This window comes from Xenopus laevis, chromosome 3S (assembly GCF_017654675.1).
Source record: "Xenopus laevis strain J_2021 chromosome 3S, Xenopus_laevis_v10.1, whole genome shotgun sequence".
Classification (NCBI taxonomy): domain Eukaryota; kingdom Metazoa; phylum Chordata; class Amphibia; order Anura; family Pipidae; genus Xenopus; species Xenopus laevis.
Genome location: NC_054376.1, coordinates 43073671 through 43088772, shown reverse-complemented (window position 1 = coordinate 43088772; position 15102 = coordinate 43073671). Strand labels below are relative to the sequence as shown.

General features: G+C 36.6%; 1 protein-coding gene across 1 annotated transcript in view; it reads right to left on the bottom strand.

Moving 5' to 3' along the window:
- The window catches only part of agbl1.S (AGBL carboxypeptidase 1 S homeolog), a 244719-nt gene that overhangs the window by 65620 nt on the left and 163997 nt on the right, over nt 1-15102 (bottom strand). The window contains exon 22 of the mRNA XM_018255312.2: nt 1916-2076. Coding sequence (XP_018110801.1) covers nt 1916-2076 — 161 coding nt within the window. The remainder of the gene's footprint in view (nt 1-1915; nt 2077-15102) is intronic.

Genomic DNA, 15102 nt, shown 5'->3' with positions numbered 1-15102 from the left:
AGCCCTGCCTTGCTTTAAGACTGGAATACTAGTTGTGTATATAGCTGGATATGACAAAAAGTATCACAAAAGTATCACAGATCTTCTCCCTCAAAGATTAAAAGATTTTGTTGTTGAAATGACTTCAGCATGGAGTGGTGCTGAATTCCAGTTTTACTTTTAATGAAAACTGCTTTGCAACATAACAGACAAGCTGTCACCTCCCCAGAAACTGATTTAGCAGGCAAGTTATTTTATCCAGAATATTATATTTATTTAAGGATGTATTACATAAAACTCTTCTGAATAAAAGAATAGCTGCAAGATGGAACTGAGTTGATGATGGAATGATTGGCAGAGGAACATTTTCCATTATCTGATAATCTCTAAGAATTTTCATTTTTTTTTTTTTTGTCATTTTTTACTCCACTGAAGAAAATAGAACATATCACAATGCCTTCCCAGAGGGAAAGTGTTGCTAAATTATCACAGTCCCTGGCAACTGTTTCTATTGCCAGATTATACTAGTTTAAGGAACATAAAGCAAGAATTCCGAATCTGTTGGATCTTACAAATGACACAGTCAATTCTGCAAAATCTCACCAACCAGTCCTTCTCAATTTTCTTTTCCCAGAGGCAAAGTTTATAAAAAGCCTGATGTATGTAAGGATACCATTCAGACAAAGGAAATTTGAGGACAGAAAAAGATATAACTCCTGACAAGCGAAAATGTCTTTTGTCAATAGGATAGTCTGAGCAGCCAGTCCACTGTCAACTCGAGTCTTCTTGGCTTTAGCAGAACTGTACAACACAGAGCCTGAGTATGCTGTATTTAAAAAGAATTCTGCTGTAAACTGAATGAGATGAGATTATTCAACCTCATAAGATCAACAAATACATATCTTGCATATCTTGTTAAAATTAGAGAGCTATAATATTTTTTTTAAAGTGTGGAATGATATATATTTTTTTCTCTTTATTGTGTTTTTCAAACAAATACATACATTGTATCTTCATAATACTTCTCTAAGAAGTAAGATCTAACATTTAGGGGGTCTGAATTTATCTCATCATGTTCTGCCAAAAACTCAGATTATATCCGCGCTGGTTTTTTCCGCTTTTTTATTATTAGAATTTCCACGAAAATGTGGAATCAAAATTTCGTTATTTTTTCAGATTTTTCCACCGGAAAACTCAGATTTTGTATGCTTTTTTCCCCCCGAAAACTCTGAAATTTTCGGGGTATTACATGAAACACAGCGCACATCAAAAAACCATTGGGACTTCTCCCATTGACTTATATGCAACCTCAACAGGTCTGAGATGCCGGATTTTCTGATTCAGACTTTTCCATCCTCAGTTTATAACAAATTTGGAAAAATTTGTGATTTGTGGCAAATTCCTGCAATTCGCCGCCGGGAAATAAATACACGAAACCCCCGTAAAAATTCGCCAGCGTCAAAAATATTGATGCCAGCGTCAGTTTTTTGGATGCCGGCGCATTTTTGCAAGCCGCTTTGCGAATTTTTCACCGCTTTGCGTGAATTTTTCGTTAAAGCGAAACACCCCAAATTCGCCCATCACTACTCCCAGGGTAGGTACTACTAAATATAGTCCTAGACGATGTAGGTTTTATGTAAGAGCTATAATATTTAAGGTATAGAGGTGCAAATATGAGATAGACATCCATGGCTTGGAATCCTTGTTGGAATAAACTATACCATAATAACATATTGATAAAATGAAAAGTGTCATTTCTTTCTGCAAAATAAATGATATACTTTATAGTTAACGTTCAATTTTGTTATGGAAGCTGCATCTGTCTTGATACAGGATTCTAAAGTACATATGCATTAATATATACAATTTAGAAAAATATGTAACTTCTACATTCATTGATTTGGATCCTCTATCCACACATACACCTATTGGTTACCTGGTTCTTTGATATTCTGCACACTCTTTTTCTGCTTCTATCAAAGCCTCCACCTGAGGCAGAAGGGACGTGCTGTAGAGAGACTTAGATTTAAGAACTAGAAGTCCTAGGCAGAATTTTGCTCCCATTTCCTCCAGTTCTTTTGTTCCAACCTGCAGGCCCTGTAAACATAGCAAATGAAATCAATATTATAATGATTTCCATGTTTGTAGAAGACAAAATAAGGGCACAGTAAGATATGAGACAGAAATGCAACAAATCGACGCAATTTTTGATTTACTATAATTACCATTTCTTTAAATATTCAAGCTTATATAATGAGGTTTTTAAGGTAATACATTTACAATACATAGACTAATCAAAATAGTGAAACAGGGTTTAATATTAATTTCATGGAATAGATTAATATATTTCTTTCCTTTTCTCCATACCTTCTATAGAACACACAGGTATTAGTATTATTGTTGTTAAAGGAAACTACTGGTTGCTATTCATGCTGGGGAAGACTTTTCTGAATTTGTGTAATAATAAAATAAAAAATAAATCTTAATGGACATTGGCCAATCACCGCAGCCCTCAAAAGCCACACTTATTACATATCTGCAACTGCCAAGGTGCCAGAACAGTATTCATAGGCTGTTTCATGACAGTAGCCACTGCAACAATTGTCCTCCAAGAACAGCATAATAATAACGTTCAGAGGCTTATGTGGATTCCAATATAAATTAATTTCTTACTGACATGAACATGCAGCTTTATTAACAAGACTTATTCAGGTTAGCCCATTCTAAACAGTTCAACAGAAGGATTTTCTAAGTGCTTAATAAGTTCATAATTTGGTTTATATTAGGAAGTCCATAGACTCTCCTTTTTTGTTAATGGAGTCTGAAAATCATAAGCACACACATTTTCTGCAAAGGGGTCTCATGACTTAGATTTCTGAACTATGATGAATACCAATGTGTTTTTAACATAAGCACGCGCAATATAATATCCTAAGCATTCCATCATCTCTGATTTGAACAAGCTAATGAACGCATAGTTGTTCCACATTGTACTAATCACATATATTCTGGAGCTCTAAAGCTTTTTGCAATTTCGCAAATTAATTAGCTTGCTGGTCACCTGTTTAAAAGCAAACATCTTAATGGCTGATATTGGTTACTGCTCCTGGACAAACTTAATGCCTCATATTACATATGGGGGTTAGTTTTATACATCATAGGCAATCTCCCCAGCAAAACCTTCCAAACTGTACCATAAAGTAAAAATATAATTTGGATTCCCAATAACAATTTTGGTTAGTGAACAAGCCCTAAGTTGACAAATTCTTATATTCCTGTGTTATACACAGCTTATGCTTAATGACTACTAAATGTTTGGTAAAATACAAGACATTATATACACATAGTAAATGTTCCCAATAAGGGTCAGATAAAAGGAGTGGTCAGACCACACACCAACGCTGATCATGTTAACACTGCAGTGCTCATCTGGTACAAGCATATAACTGCTGTGAAGCAGTCAGTGAAACTGGGGTGGGAAACTCCAGGTGGCAGCCCCAGTAGGCCCCAGACACCCAGTTTGACACTGAAGGAAGATTAAAGGAAAGGACAACTAAGTTAGGCTGAAATCCTAAGCTAAAGATTTTATGTACACATGAAAACCTACTATGAACCAGATCCCCTACAATAGCAGAACAGCAATTGCAGTCTGTAAACTCCCGCAAACTATATGCTAGTCAATAAAATAAAATGTGAGTTCATACACAGAAACTGGGAAGGCTCACACATTGTCAACAGTTTTACACAAATTGAAATCTGCAGTCCTTCAAAGATAATAATGTGGGAGTCCAAAACAGGACTTGTGTAAGTATTTAAAGTTGTGACACTTTTTAACAGATGATCTTAAAGGTGCCTTATATCCATCCTCCACTATCAAAAATAATAGGAATCTTCAACCAGCTTCAAAAAGGGACTTGTTGCACAATGAACCCCTAAAAAGATGTGCAGTATAAGAGGGGTGGATAAATAATTATCCTTTTCAGACACATGGGCTGATAAACAAGACACAGGTCAGATAAGATACATTGTTTATAAAAAAAAAAGGTTAAAAACAGAGGTGGGAAATAACCATTGACATCTTTGAACCTGAATGGGATATCTGTAACTTCTGTAGAATATGGGGAGCTATAGAAGCCTACCATACATGGAAAACTTTCAGTTATGATTCAGTATCCTGTATAAATAAGGAAAGAATGTGTTCTAATTTGAAAATAATGTCACACTGACTTAACTTCAGACCTGACTAAAGAAATGAAAAAAATCTTTCCTCAAATTAAACATTAGCCAGTTTATCTCGAGTTCTGACGGCTTTTGGAAACCTAAACGTACATTTCTTAATGTTATAACATACAGTGTGATTATGTAGTGCATAAAGTTGTGTTTCAGAATTTGTTTAAAGTTAAAAAAGGAACACAATACTGTTGCTTTTTCTTTTTGCAGTTCAGTCCTTAATAAAATTGACACGTATGTCCAAAAAATAGACGTCCTATTTTATAATGCATAAGGCAGAATGATAATATGGCATGATTACTTAAGCTCCATTTGCATATGATTACATGCAGTGTCCTTTATTATGGTACGAGTATCATCAACTCCTTTGAGAAATATACATCATAACAAACATGTGCAACTGTGACTTGCATTAGTAGACTCGTGCTTTGTCCTCTGCATGAATACCTGTCAAAGGCAAACGCAGGTCAAGAAGATTTTACATTCTATTGGCTGGTGTAAAATTATATGGGGAAAGATGCTGCAGATATTTTAGGATTTCAGAGTTTTACAAGGTTGCATCTGGTAGCGGTGACTGCATATCATTACAATAATATTATGTTATGAGTGAATTGTGAATTTATTTAAACACTTGAAGCTAATTTGGCTTATATTGAGGATAATAAGAACGCATTAAGCAATAGGGGGAGATAATTAGCCAATTTATGTGATTTTTCCAGGCCCTAAATAATTAACTGTTGCTATTTATAATATGTTTGGTTTGGAAAAACGTAACCAGTTAGCGAACGATGGTGGCAATTCACAAAGTATTTAAAGGTGCAATAAAGGTAATGCGAACTAAAATAATCTCCTGTAAAATTTGTTTTTACCAGTTGTATTCAATATACTTGCCTTAATTAAGCTCCTGACTTCAATATAGAGCATTCAGCTACTATACTTCTATTTATGGTAGGTCCCTTTCCAACCCCTTTGCTGCAGTTTTGCTGCAGTTAAAACTCCTTCCTATAGTGGCCACTGTAGTGCCCTTTTTTCGTGTTTTGACATTCACACAGTCACTGCATCACCCAAATATCATTAATGTTGGGCTTTGGTTTTTTAAAATGCTGCTTCCTACCTGGGGGACTTATAAGATATGTTTTCTTGTTAGACACAATGTTTAAACTCTGTCTCTCCTTTGCTTTAGCCTACAACTTTGAAATTCTTTGCAGCTGTCCACAAGCTTCTGGCCTTCTTCTTCATGATACTTTACTTGCACCAAGTCTGAGAATCTGGACATTGACTTGCTATGAAACATGACTTGGTTCAAAGGATGCATCAAAGGTGATATTGCAACTTTTCCCACAGTGCATCTGACCTGCTACAATTTGATCATTCTAATGTTTGGCATGTCAGTTTAAGACAAACAATGAATTCACAATCGGTCAGCTTTATTCTTAAAATTACACTAAACCCTGTTGCACTGCTCAACCACACTTTACTCAGTTGTTGCTGGACTACAAATACCAGAATACTTTAACATTTTATCAAGGTTAAGACATGCAGGGAACTGTTATCCAGCAATAGCAAGGTTGTATTTTTAAAGCAATTGCTCAATAGATTTTTTCCTCTGCTCTCCAGGCCTGCAGCAGCATTAGCATGCAAAATCTATGTAAACCTGGCTCCATGCTTTCTGTTCCTGCATTTAGAGTTGGAAACATTAAGTACAGTTTCCCAGCACTGAACAAGTCCTGTCCTTCCTCCCCTTATTTGACTAAAGCAGAATATGCCAAAATGGCACAATAATCTCTGTATATACAATAAGAGCAAGATGGATGACATGCTGCTGGGAATCAGCATTCTCTTTGGCCGATTCTCTTGCATCTGTAATTGTTTTTGGTCAGTTGAATACTTATTGGCAGTGATGAGCTATTATGTCCCGTTTCGCCAAAAAATTTGCAAAACTGCTAAAATATTGCAAAATGTATTGAAGTCAATAGGTGAAAATTTTTTGTGTGTGCCAATTTTTTATGTGCGACAAAATGTATGCACATTACTTTTTTCTCGCTGCAAATGCATTAAAGTTGGACGTTTTTTCTTGTGACGACTTTTTTTCAGGGCAAATTTTTTGCTGCAAATTTTTGCCACAGTCTCGCAAAAATTTTTGCAGATGGCGAAATACATAATTTTGCTGCGACTCCATTTAAGGCGAAAAATTTGATCATCGCTAATCATTAGTGAATTGGGTTTTCCACGTGCAATTAAGTATTTTTTCTACTTTTATAGGGAACTAGGGGCACAGTGGGACAGCTTTCTAGTTGGGTTTAGTGTCCCTTTTAAATCATCTTACACAAATATTTTTTAGATCAATGTAATAACTTTAACAGTAATGAAATTACCATTTAATATTATTTTTAGATTTGCCGGCCCTCCATGACATTAACAATATTTTATAACTTTTATATAGATCTATGTTCTCTTGACTTTCATTATATATAGTGAATTTGGGGCGTTTTGCTTCGTCGAAAAAATTCGCAAAACTGCGTCTCGTTTTTGGACACCGGCGCACATTCGCCGGCGAATTTTTGCAGCGGTTTCACAAATTTATTTGCCAGTGGCGATTCATGGGAATTCGCCGCAAATTCGTGCCTGGAGAATAAATTTGCCCATCACTAATTATATAGATCCGTTTAACTGCTTTGTTATGTAGAAGAAAGAATAGATTTAATTAGGGTATATAAACAATCTTTTAGCTGGCAAACAATATTGTTTAATAGAAAAACACTATCTACAATTTTTTTTTTAGCAGAGCTAGCATTGACAAAAGCACAATGTTATAAACTAAAGTGCTGCCAGAAAAAGATCTTCAAGGTTGTACACTGGGGCCTAATGAGTACTGTGGCATTCTGTTATCTTTATTCTCCTGTGAGGAAGCCTCTGGGAATCCCATCAAATTGACTCTTAAAACAGAATAGATCACATTAGGAACTGTTTGTACCAAGTTTTACCAAATAAGAAAATATATATTATTTAGACAAACCAAATAAAGTTATATTCCCTGTTATGCCCTTACACTAGCTCTGACTTTACAAAAAAAATTGACAAATGATAGGCGCATAGGAAGTTTTACTTAAGTATATTATCTATATACAGGTTGGGGAAGGGTTGCCACCTGTCAGCCTGGTTTTAGAAGGGCTACCCAGGTCAAAAGTCTGCACAGCTTTCCAAATAAGGAAAACAGGGCAGGATCTCCAGACTGACATGTCATAGCCCCTCCCACATGACGTAGGACGCCTGCAACATCATTGATCCACCCCTGTGACATTATGGCCCCGCCCCCTGCCCTGTTTGTCAGCCGTACAAAGGTTGCAACCCTAGTATGGCGTTTCTTTATCTGGAAACCTGTCATCCAAAAGCTTCAGCCCCTTGACTCATTTTAAGCAAATAATTCTAATATGTCCTTTTTCTCTTTACTAATATAACAATATAATACACAAAGCCATGCAGATCTTGTAAATTATATCCTTATAAACGGTGAGTTCTGATGTCATCAGTTATAAACGGTGAGTTCTGATGTCATTTCTGTCACATGACTAACTGAAACGTGTGTATTATAATAAATAAAGTACCCCCAGATGCAAACTATGAGGATAGCTTCGGCCTCGTGTTTTTATATGGTCATGAAACTCCTCGGTAACTTATAATATCCTTATATTTTACAAGAGGGGGTACTTTATTCACTATATCTTGTACTTGATTCTAATTAAGCTGCTTGAAGCCATATTGGTGTCAAATCAATGCTATTTTGTTTATTTAATATTTAAGCAATCCAAATTACAGAAAGCTACCTTATCCAGAACACCTCAGGTCCCAAATATTCTGCATAATAGATCCTATACTTGTATCTGATTTTATGGGTATTTTTGTAGAGGTATGCATAGTCAAACATTGTTCATTATCTCTAAAAAACAGTGCCCCCATGCAAAAGGTTGTAAAATTGTTACAATTCATTTTTTGAATTGGGCATTTCTCCAACATAAAAACATATACAGTGCACTTATTTTATTCTATGAAGTAAGTCACACACAATCCATAAAGATCAATGTAATACCCCTGACAGTCAGGAACTAGTTAACGGGCAAATAAAATTTGCGGCAAATTTCCGTGTTTCACAGGAAGAGAATTAATTCACGAAACTGCGACACTTTGTTCATCGGAAAAAAAATTGTCACGCTTCAAAATTGGTGCGCACATAAAAATTCAAATTATTTGGATGCCCATTGACTTTAATGCATCTGGACCAAGTAGTCGTGCATATAAAATTGTTGCTCATGTCAAAATTATTTTGATGCCTATTGATTTCAATGTGGTTCGCAAATTTTTCACCATTTCACAAATTTCGCGGTAAATTCTCAAATTTTCCGGCGAAGTGAACAGAACAGAAACACTACAGATTCGCTCATCACTATCAGGAACATTTTGTAGAGTAAAACAAGTATTAGTTTTGAAGAACTAAAACCTGAGCTCGAACCTGATACCAATGTGAATTCATTAGAATGCATTGAGCAGTCAAAAAATATTCTGACCTATGGAGTCCAGCTTCGATCACTGATAATAATCTCGACCACATACTGACTAGCTTCCTTAATTTTTTTTCTTTAGGATCTTAGTTTTTTTTTTTAAACAGCCTTATACAAAAAGATTATTATATTACATAAATATAATATAAAAAGAAGGAACGGTGCTATTAATGTTTTTCTATTGTACCTGATTTTAATTTTCAAAAGCATTTAATGTTTTTGTGTAACAGATGAAGCAACAGTCTCATTTTCTACTGCAACACCCTCCATGTATTCATTTCAATTGAAAAGGGGTGACAAATTTGTCTTTTTAGAGGCTATTGCAAGACATCTCAGCTAGATGTCTAGATGAAGTGTTCTCCAGCCATTTGCTATTTAAATGCATCCATATAAGAATACAGCCATTGAACACAGTTTCAAGGAAGTAGCCCTTACAGTGCACAACTACAAGTAAAACTTCAGAATCCTCGGCACCTGGAGTTTTCTGGATAAGGGAACTATACATAATTTGAATCTTGATACTATAAATCTACTAAAAATAATTAAAACATTATTAAAAACCCAGTATAATTGGTTTGCTTCCAGTTGGAATTAATTATATCTTAGTTTGGATCAAGTACAAGGTGTTGTTTTATTATTACAGAGCAAAGGGAAAAACGTTTAACATTTTTGAATTAATTAAACAAAACTGAGCCTATGGGAGAGGGCCATTCTGTAATTCAGAACTTTCTAAATTACAGGATGTAACCCTGTACAAAAATGTGCTTCAGCACGATTGGTAAATTTGTGAATATTTTTGGAAGTCAGCAATAAATGTTTTCATTGTTGGACTGGGCCGACGGGACAAAAACCCGGTGGGTCCTGGCTCAGTACTGGAACATGAACAGAAGTGGCTTCTAACTTCCCTCCCTGGCCCCCAGTGTGGCTGAACAAAAATTAAGGTAGGTGTGGGGGGTGTTGCAACTCGGGGAGGGGGACCAGAGGACGCTTTGCCTGGGGTGGTGGCGGTGGGCCCCAAGGCATTAGCCCCACTGGGCCCCCCAGTTCAAGGCTGAATGGTTTTAAATGCTTTTATACAATAAATCTGCTTATTTTGTATATAATATAAAAAACTTTCCTGTTTATATCTCAAAAAACAATTCCTATTCTACATTATGTCAAACAAAGCTAGGATCTGATTTGAGTACTATTTCTAATTTTCCGCATGTTTACCTACAAATGTTTTTCACAGACTGCTACATTTTTATTAGGAAGTAATATTGTTTATTAAGATGATGTGTTACTTAAAGCATTCATATTAATGCCAAGTGCTCATTGCGGTTAAAGCTTAGTACCATTTTGAAAAATGAAAGGTGCAGGTGCCCATCAACATTTGATTGCATGCACTGTGTTAATTAAGGCACTGTTAAATCTAGGGGGTTATTTATCAAGGTCCAAATTTATCTCAATAACGGCTGCTACAAACTCCGATCTAAGCCGCTCGGGTTTTTAATGCTTGTTTATCATTACATTTCCCCGAAAATAACCTTTGCGGGAAAAGCTAAGATTTTCACTATTTATTCGTGAATTTTCCCCAAAAAATCCGAATTTTTCGGAGCTTTCACCCGAAAGCTCCAAAAACATTGTGAAATTGCCCGAAACCCCCGATACAACCAAAAATCAATGGTACTGTTCCCATTGACTTTTATGCAACCTCGACAGGTTTGAAATGCTGTGTTTTTATATTTGGGCTTTTTAGCCCTCGGGATTTAATAAATTCCGAAAAATTTGTGATTTTTTTTTAAAAGCCTATTATAACACAAAAAATTATGAATTTTCGGATTTCACGGATTTTCTGGTATTCGGAGTTTAGTAAATAACCCCCCTAGAGTGTGTGTGTGTGTGTGTTTGTGTGTGTAGGAACATATCCAACTTCTTGGCATATTTATTTAGGATTAACATAGGATTAACAGTCCCAGTTCAACACCCACATTGGTGTACACATGAACACACATTTACAGCATTTACAGCCATGAATGTACACTAGTCCCAGAATACCGTTAGACTCTCACTTGACACCCAGTCTCTTAGGATGGGGGTTTCTCTTCCTCTCTCCAGTCACTTGGAGCTCTCTTCAACACTTCAGCTCAACAGGGGAATCACAGTCTCCTTCGTAGCTACACACAATCCTTCTTGCACATAGAGGTGTCCACAGGCCACTCACCCTACTCCAGCACAAGGAGGTCTCCAGGGGGTAGCCCTGAGATGTAGTCCCACACCTCTTTTTATCTGCAGGTTACATGCAGATAAATTACCTAGCTACCTCTAAGGCTGGAACTACACAATGCGTTTTCATCAGATTCCACGCGATGAGAGGTTACCGATGCCATGAGACGGATGCCACAAAAATAAGGTAAGGAATAAAATTGTCAGACCCATTTTGCTGCGTGCACCCGACACGAAACGACTGACGGATGCAAATGCTGCACGTCTCGTCGCATCCATTTCTTCTCATCGCGTCGGATCTGATGAAGACGCATCATGTAGTTCCAGCCTAACTGCTGAAAACAATTAATGGTTCAGGGAATGGAAGGTCCACCATGCTCTCCTCCATTCACTCCAGGGACCCATTATCCAGCTTTCCCTAAGCCGGTACACAAATACAGCCATGCTTACACACATCTTTTAAATATATATATATATATTCTATATTACAAATATGCTTTACCCCAATGGATAAAAGTTGTATGATATAGCATTTCTCATAACAGGTAAGTCATTAATATTTAACTTCTGTGTCTATTGAGCAAATACAACTCCCCATAGGCAGAAAAATCACATGAGCAGCTAAACTGAGTTTGATTGATGTTCAAACAGCAATTTTATGCTTAGCTGTGCCTTTTTCAAAATTCTCCAGCTGTGTTTATTCTTACAAAGCAATACAACCTATAAAAATAAATTCCCATTTCAGGTTATTCAGTATATCAGAAATCCTGATTATCTGGCAGATCTCTTATCGACATTTAATTATCATATTTAGAAAGGTATTGAACCATTGGTTACAAAAATGAGTTCTAAATCCTTTGAGTGAAAATCCCCATCCTTTATTTAATAGTGTACAGATATGAGTTCCATTATCCGGAAACCTGTTATGTAGACAGTTCTCTCTTGTTTAATCAAATATTTCAATGGTTTAAAAAATATTTCCTTTTTCTCTGTAATAATAAAACAGTACCTTGTACTTGATCCCATCTAAGAAATAAGTAATCCTCGTTGAAAGCAAAATAATCCTATTGGTTTTTTTTATGAACTTAGGTGGTTTTAGATGGTGAAATATCGAATTAGAACTGTTTCCAGGTTTGAGGTATGATAAATCTAACATTCGAATTGGTGGTTTTAAATTCAAAATTGTAAGTTTTGACCAAAAAAAAATTTGTATTCAAATTTACCATTCGAACCAAAGTAAATCTGCCCCTTAATGTAATAAAAATGAATCTAACTTTTTAGGTATCTACCTCAAAGCTGACTTTTATTTAATATTCCATTGCTTTGCACTGTCCAATTTCAGGCTCACTAGCACTAGTGATGGGCGATTTTATTCGCCAGGCGCGAATTCGCGGCGAATTTGCGCGATTCGCCGCCAGCGAATATATTCGCGAAACGCCCGCGAAAATTCGCTGCAAAAATTCGCCGGCGTCAAAAACGGGCACCGGCATCAAAAACGGGCGTCGGTGTCAAAAAAACGGGCGTCAGCGTCAAAAACGAGACGCTGGCGCCGTTTCGCAAATTGTTCGCAGTTTTGCGAATTTCGCAAATTTTTCAGCGAAGCGAAACGCCGCAAATTCGCCCATCACTAACTAGCACCAGAAAGTATTCAGTGTGACCCCTGGTGGTACAATCGAATACCCAGACAGCACTATAAGAATAAGCAGAGCAGGTGTGCAGGTAGTCATTTAGCTCATATACAGGTAACGCACAGAACACTGAAAAGATAGCCAATGTTTATCTTGAGGCAACTAAATCCTTGGGCAAAAATTGTGTAAAGTTTTTTTTTTTTTCAATTGCTTGCTATGCAGGTGACTTCAAATAACACAATTTGCAGATATACAATTGTTTTGTACCGTATGTCACATACAGTGACGTATGTGCCTGTTACAGTATATTGTAATGAGTTTCAGTATATGCAATTCTTACACATTTCCTTAATGATATTAGTGTATTTTGGCGTAGCTGATGATCCTGCCAATAGAATTATTCTGAAGTTATTAATCCATTGACAAACTAACCACAATACGGGTCTGTGATTTGTTGACTTTATTAATTTGTATAAATCGATCTGTGATGGTTGCATATCAACAGTTTGTCATAATGCATTGATTTACCGCAATGAAGTGCCATTTAATTTGATAATTCATACATCATTTGACCATAATTTTATTTGCAACTGACGGTTTTTTATTTATTAATTTTTATTATATTTATTTTTTTTTTTTTTACTTTTTCAGCTTTTCTTGCCCAGGACTAACTGAATACTACAAAACAATATTAAACCATGTGTGAATTTGGTGTTGCACAAATTCCACAGAACCAGGGGACATGGCAGCATAATGTATAGGTTACATATGCCCCACTGCTCATTCTCCATGAGCTCTAATGAAAACACTTAATTTATTTATCCGATGAAAGCTATGGCGAAATCTTATATTAATAATTAAATGGATGTTAGGGCTAGTAACCCAGAAGAAATTCCTCCATCATGAATTAGTTAATATGACGTGATACTGTGTGCCATTTCTGTCCATACAGATATACAGACTCTATTCATTATTTACAGGACATTGCTCTATATGGAGCTAAAATAAAATGATTTTTCCAATCATTATTCTCTTTGAAATTCAAACTAAATTCAAAGGAAGCAAAATGAGGGTCTCCCCCTTTCTGTTTGTTGTTGCACTCTATCTGCCCAATTATGTAAATGGAACAGATTGTGCTGAGAATGAATAAAGATTAAGGGGCCAATTCACTAACTTCGAGCGAAGGATTCGAAGTAAAAAAACTTTGAATTTCAAAGTGTTTTTTGGGCTACTTCGACCATCGAATGGGCTACTTTGACCTTCGACTACTACTTTGAATCGAAGGAATCGAACTAAAAATCGTTCGACTATTCGACCATTCAATAGTCGAAGTACTGTCTCTTTAAGAAAAAACTTCGACCCCCTAGTTCGCCATCTAAAACTTACCGAACTCAATGTTAGCCTATGGGGAAGGTCCCCATAGGCTTTCCTACGTTTTTTTTGGTCGAAGGATAATCCTTCGATCGTTCGATTCGTAGGATTTTAATTCCCAGTCGAATATCGAGGGTTAATTAACCCTCGATAGTCGACCCTTGGTGAATCGGCCCCTAAGTGTGGGAGACACTCTTAATTGTATAAAAACAAATCCTTTATTGTTGCTTCTCTAAGTGCATTGACTGAATCACTTCTAAAGTCATCAATTCAGGAAGGGTGAATTAAAGAATTTATCCCTAATGTTTATGGAGGTTCTGTTCTGGCTAATTTGGTGCAAAAAGCTTAAGCTGATAACCACAGCACTCTAACCAAACTGCTGTAACCGAATAAAGGCTTCTATCGACATGGAGTTAACATAATTTAAGATGATCTATTTATATCCAGGTGTAGGAGGGTAAAGGTTTTGCTAAACTTTAGGTCCTTTGTTTCCCCTGGGCATAATTTAGACACCTAGATTGGGTCCTCAGTCACAAAGGGTAAAGGTTTTCCTATGCCCCAGTGATTGTGATAGCCAGCTACGCTGGGTCCTTTTTCCCATAGTGGAGGGGGAGTAGTACCCCAGAGGTAGTGATGGGCGAATTTGTCCTGTTTCGCCACAAATTTGCAAAATTCCCATGAAAGTTTGCGAAGCTGGTGGAAAATTTGCAGTGATTTTGACGAAAAAAAATTGACAACAGCGTCGAAACTGTCGGCTAAGTTCGCCGCAAATTTGTGCCTGCCAAATAAATTCACCAATCACTACTCAGAGGTTATAGAAAGGGATGTTGCCATGTGTTCTGCTTATTTTCCAGTGCACACATTGAAAGTGGGGGTGCTGCTGCTAGGGCCTGAGGTGGAGGAAGGCCTCAGTTCAGGAGTTAGTTAGTGTCAGGTCAGAAACTGTAATAGGTCACTATATGAGTGACAGATAAGTTCAGGAATGTTAGTGAGCAGCTAAGGCTCCAACGAGGAGTTTAGTGAAGGGTTCGTACCCTGCAGTAGGACAATGCTGCCAGGTTAGGGACTCAAGTGGTTAAGCTCAGGGATAGAGTGGGAGCAATATGAACATGTACATTGATTAGCAATTTTGT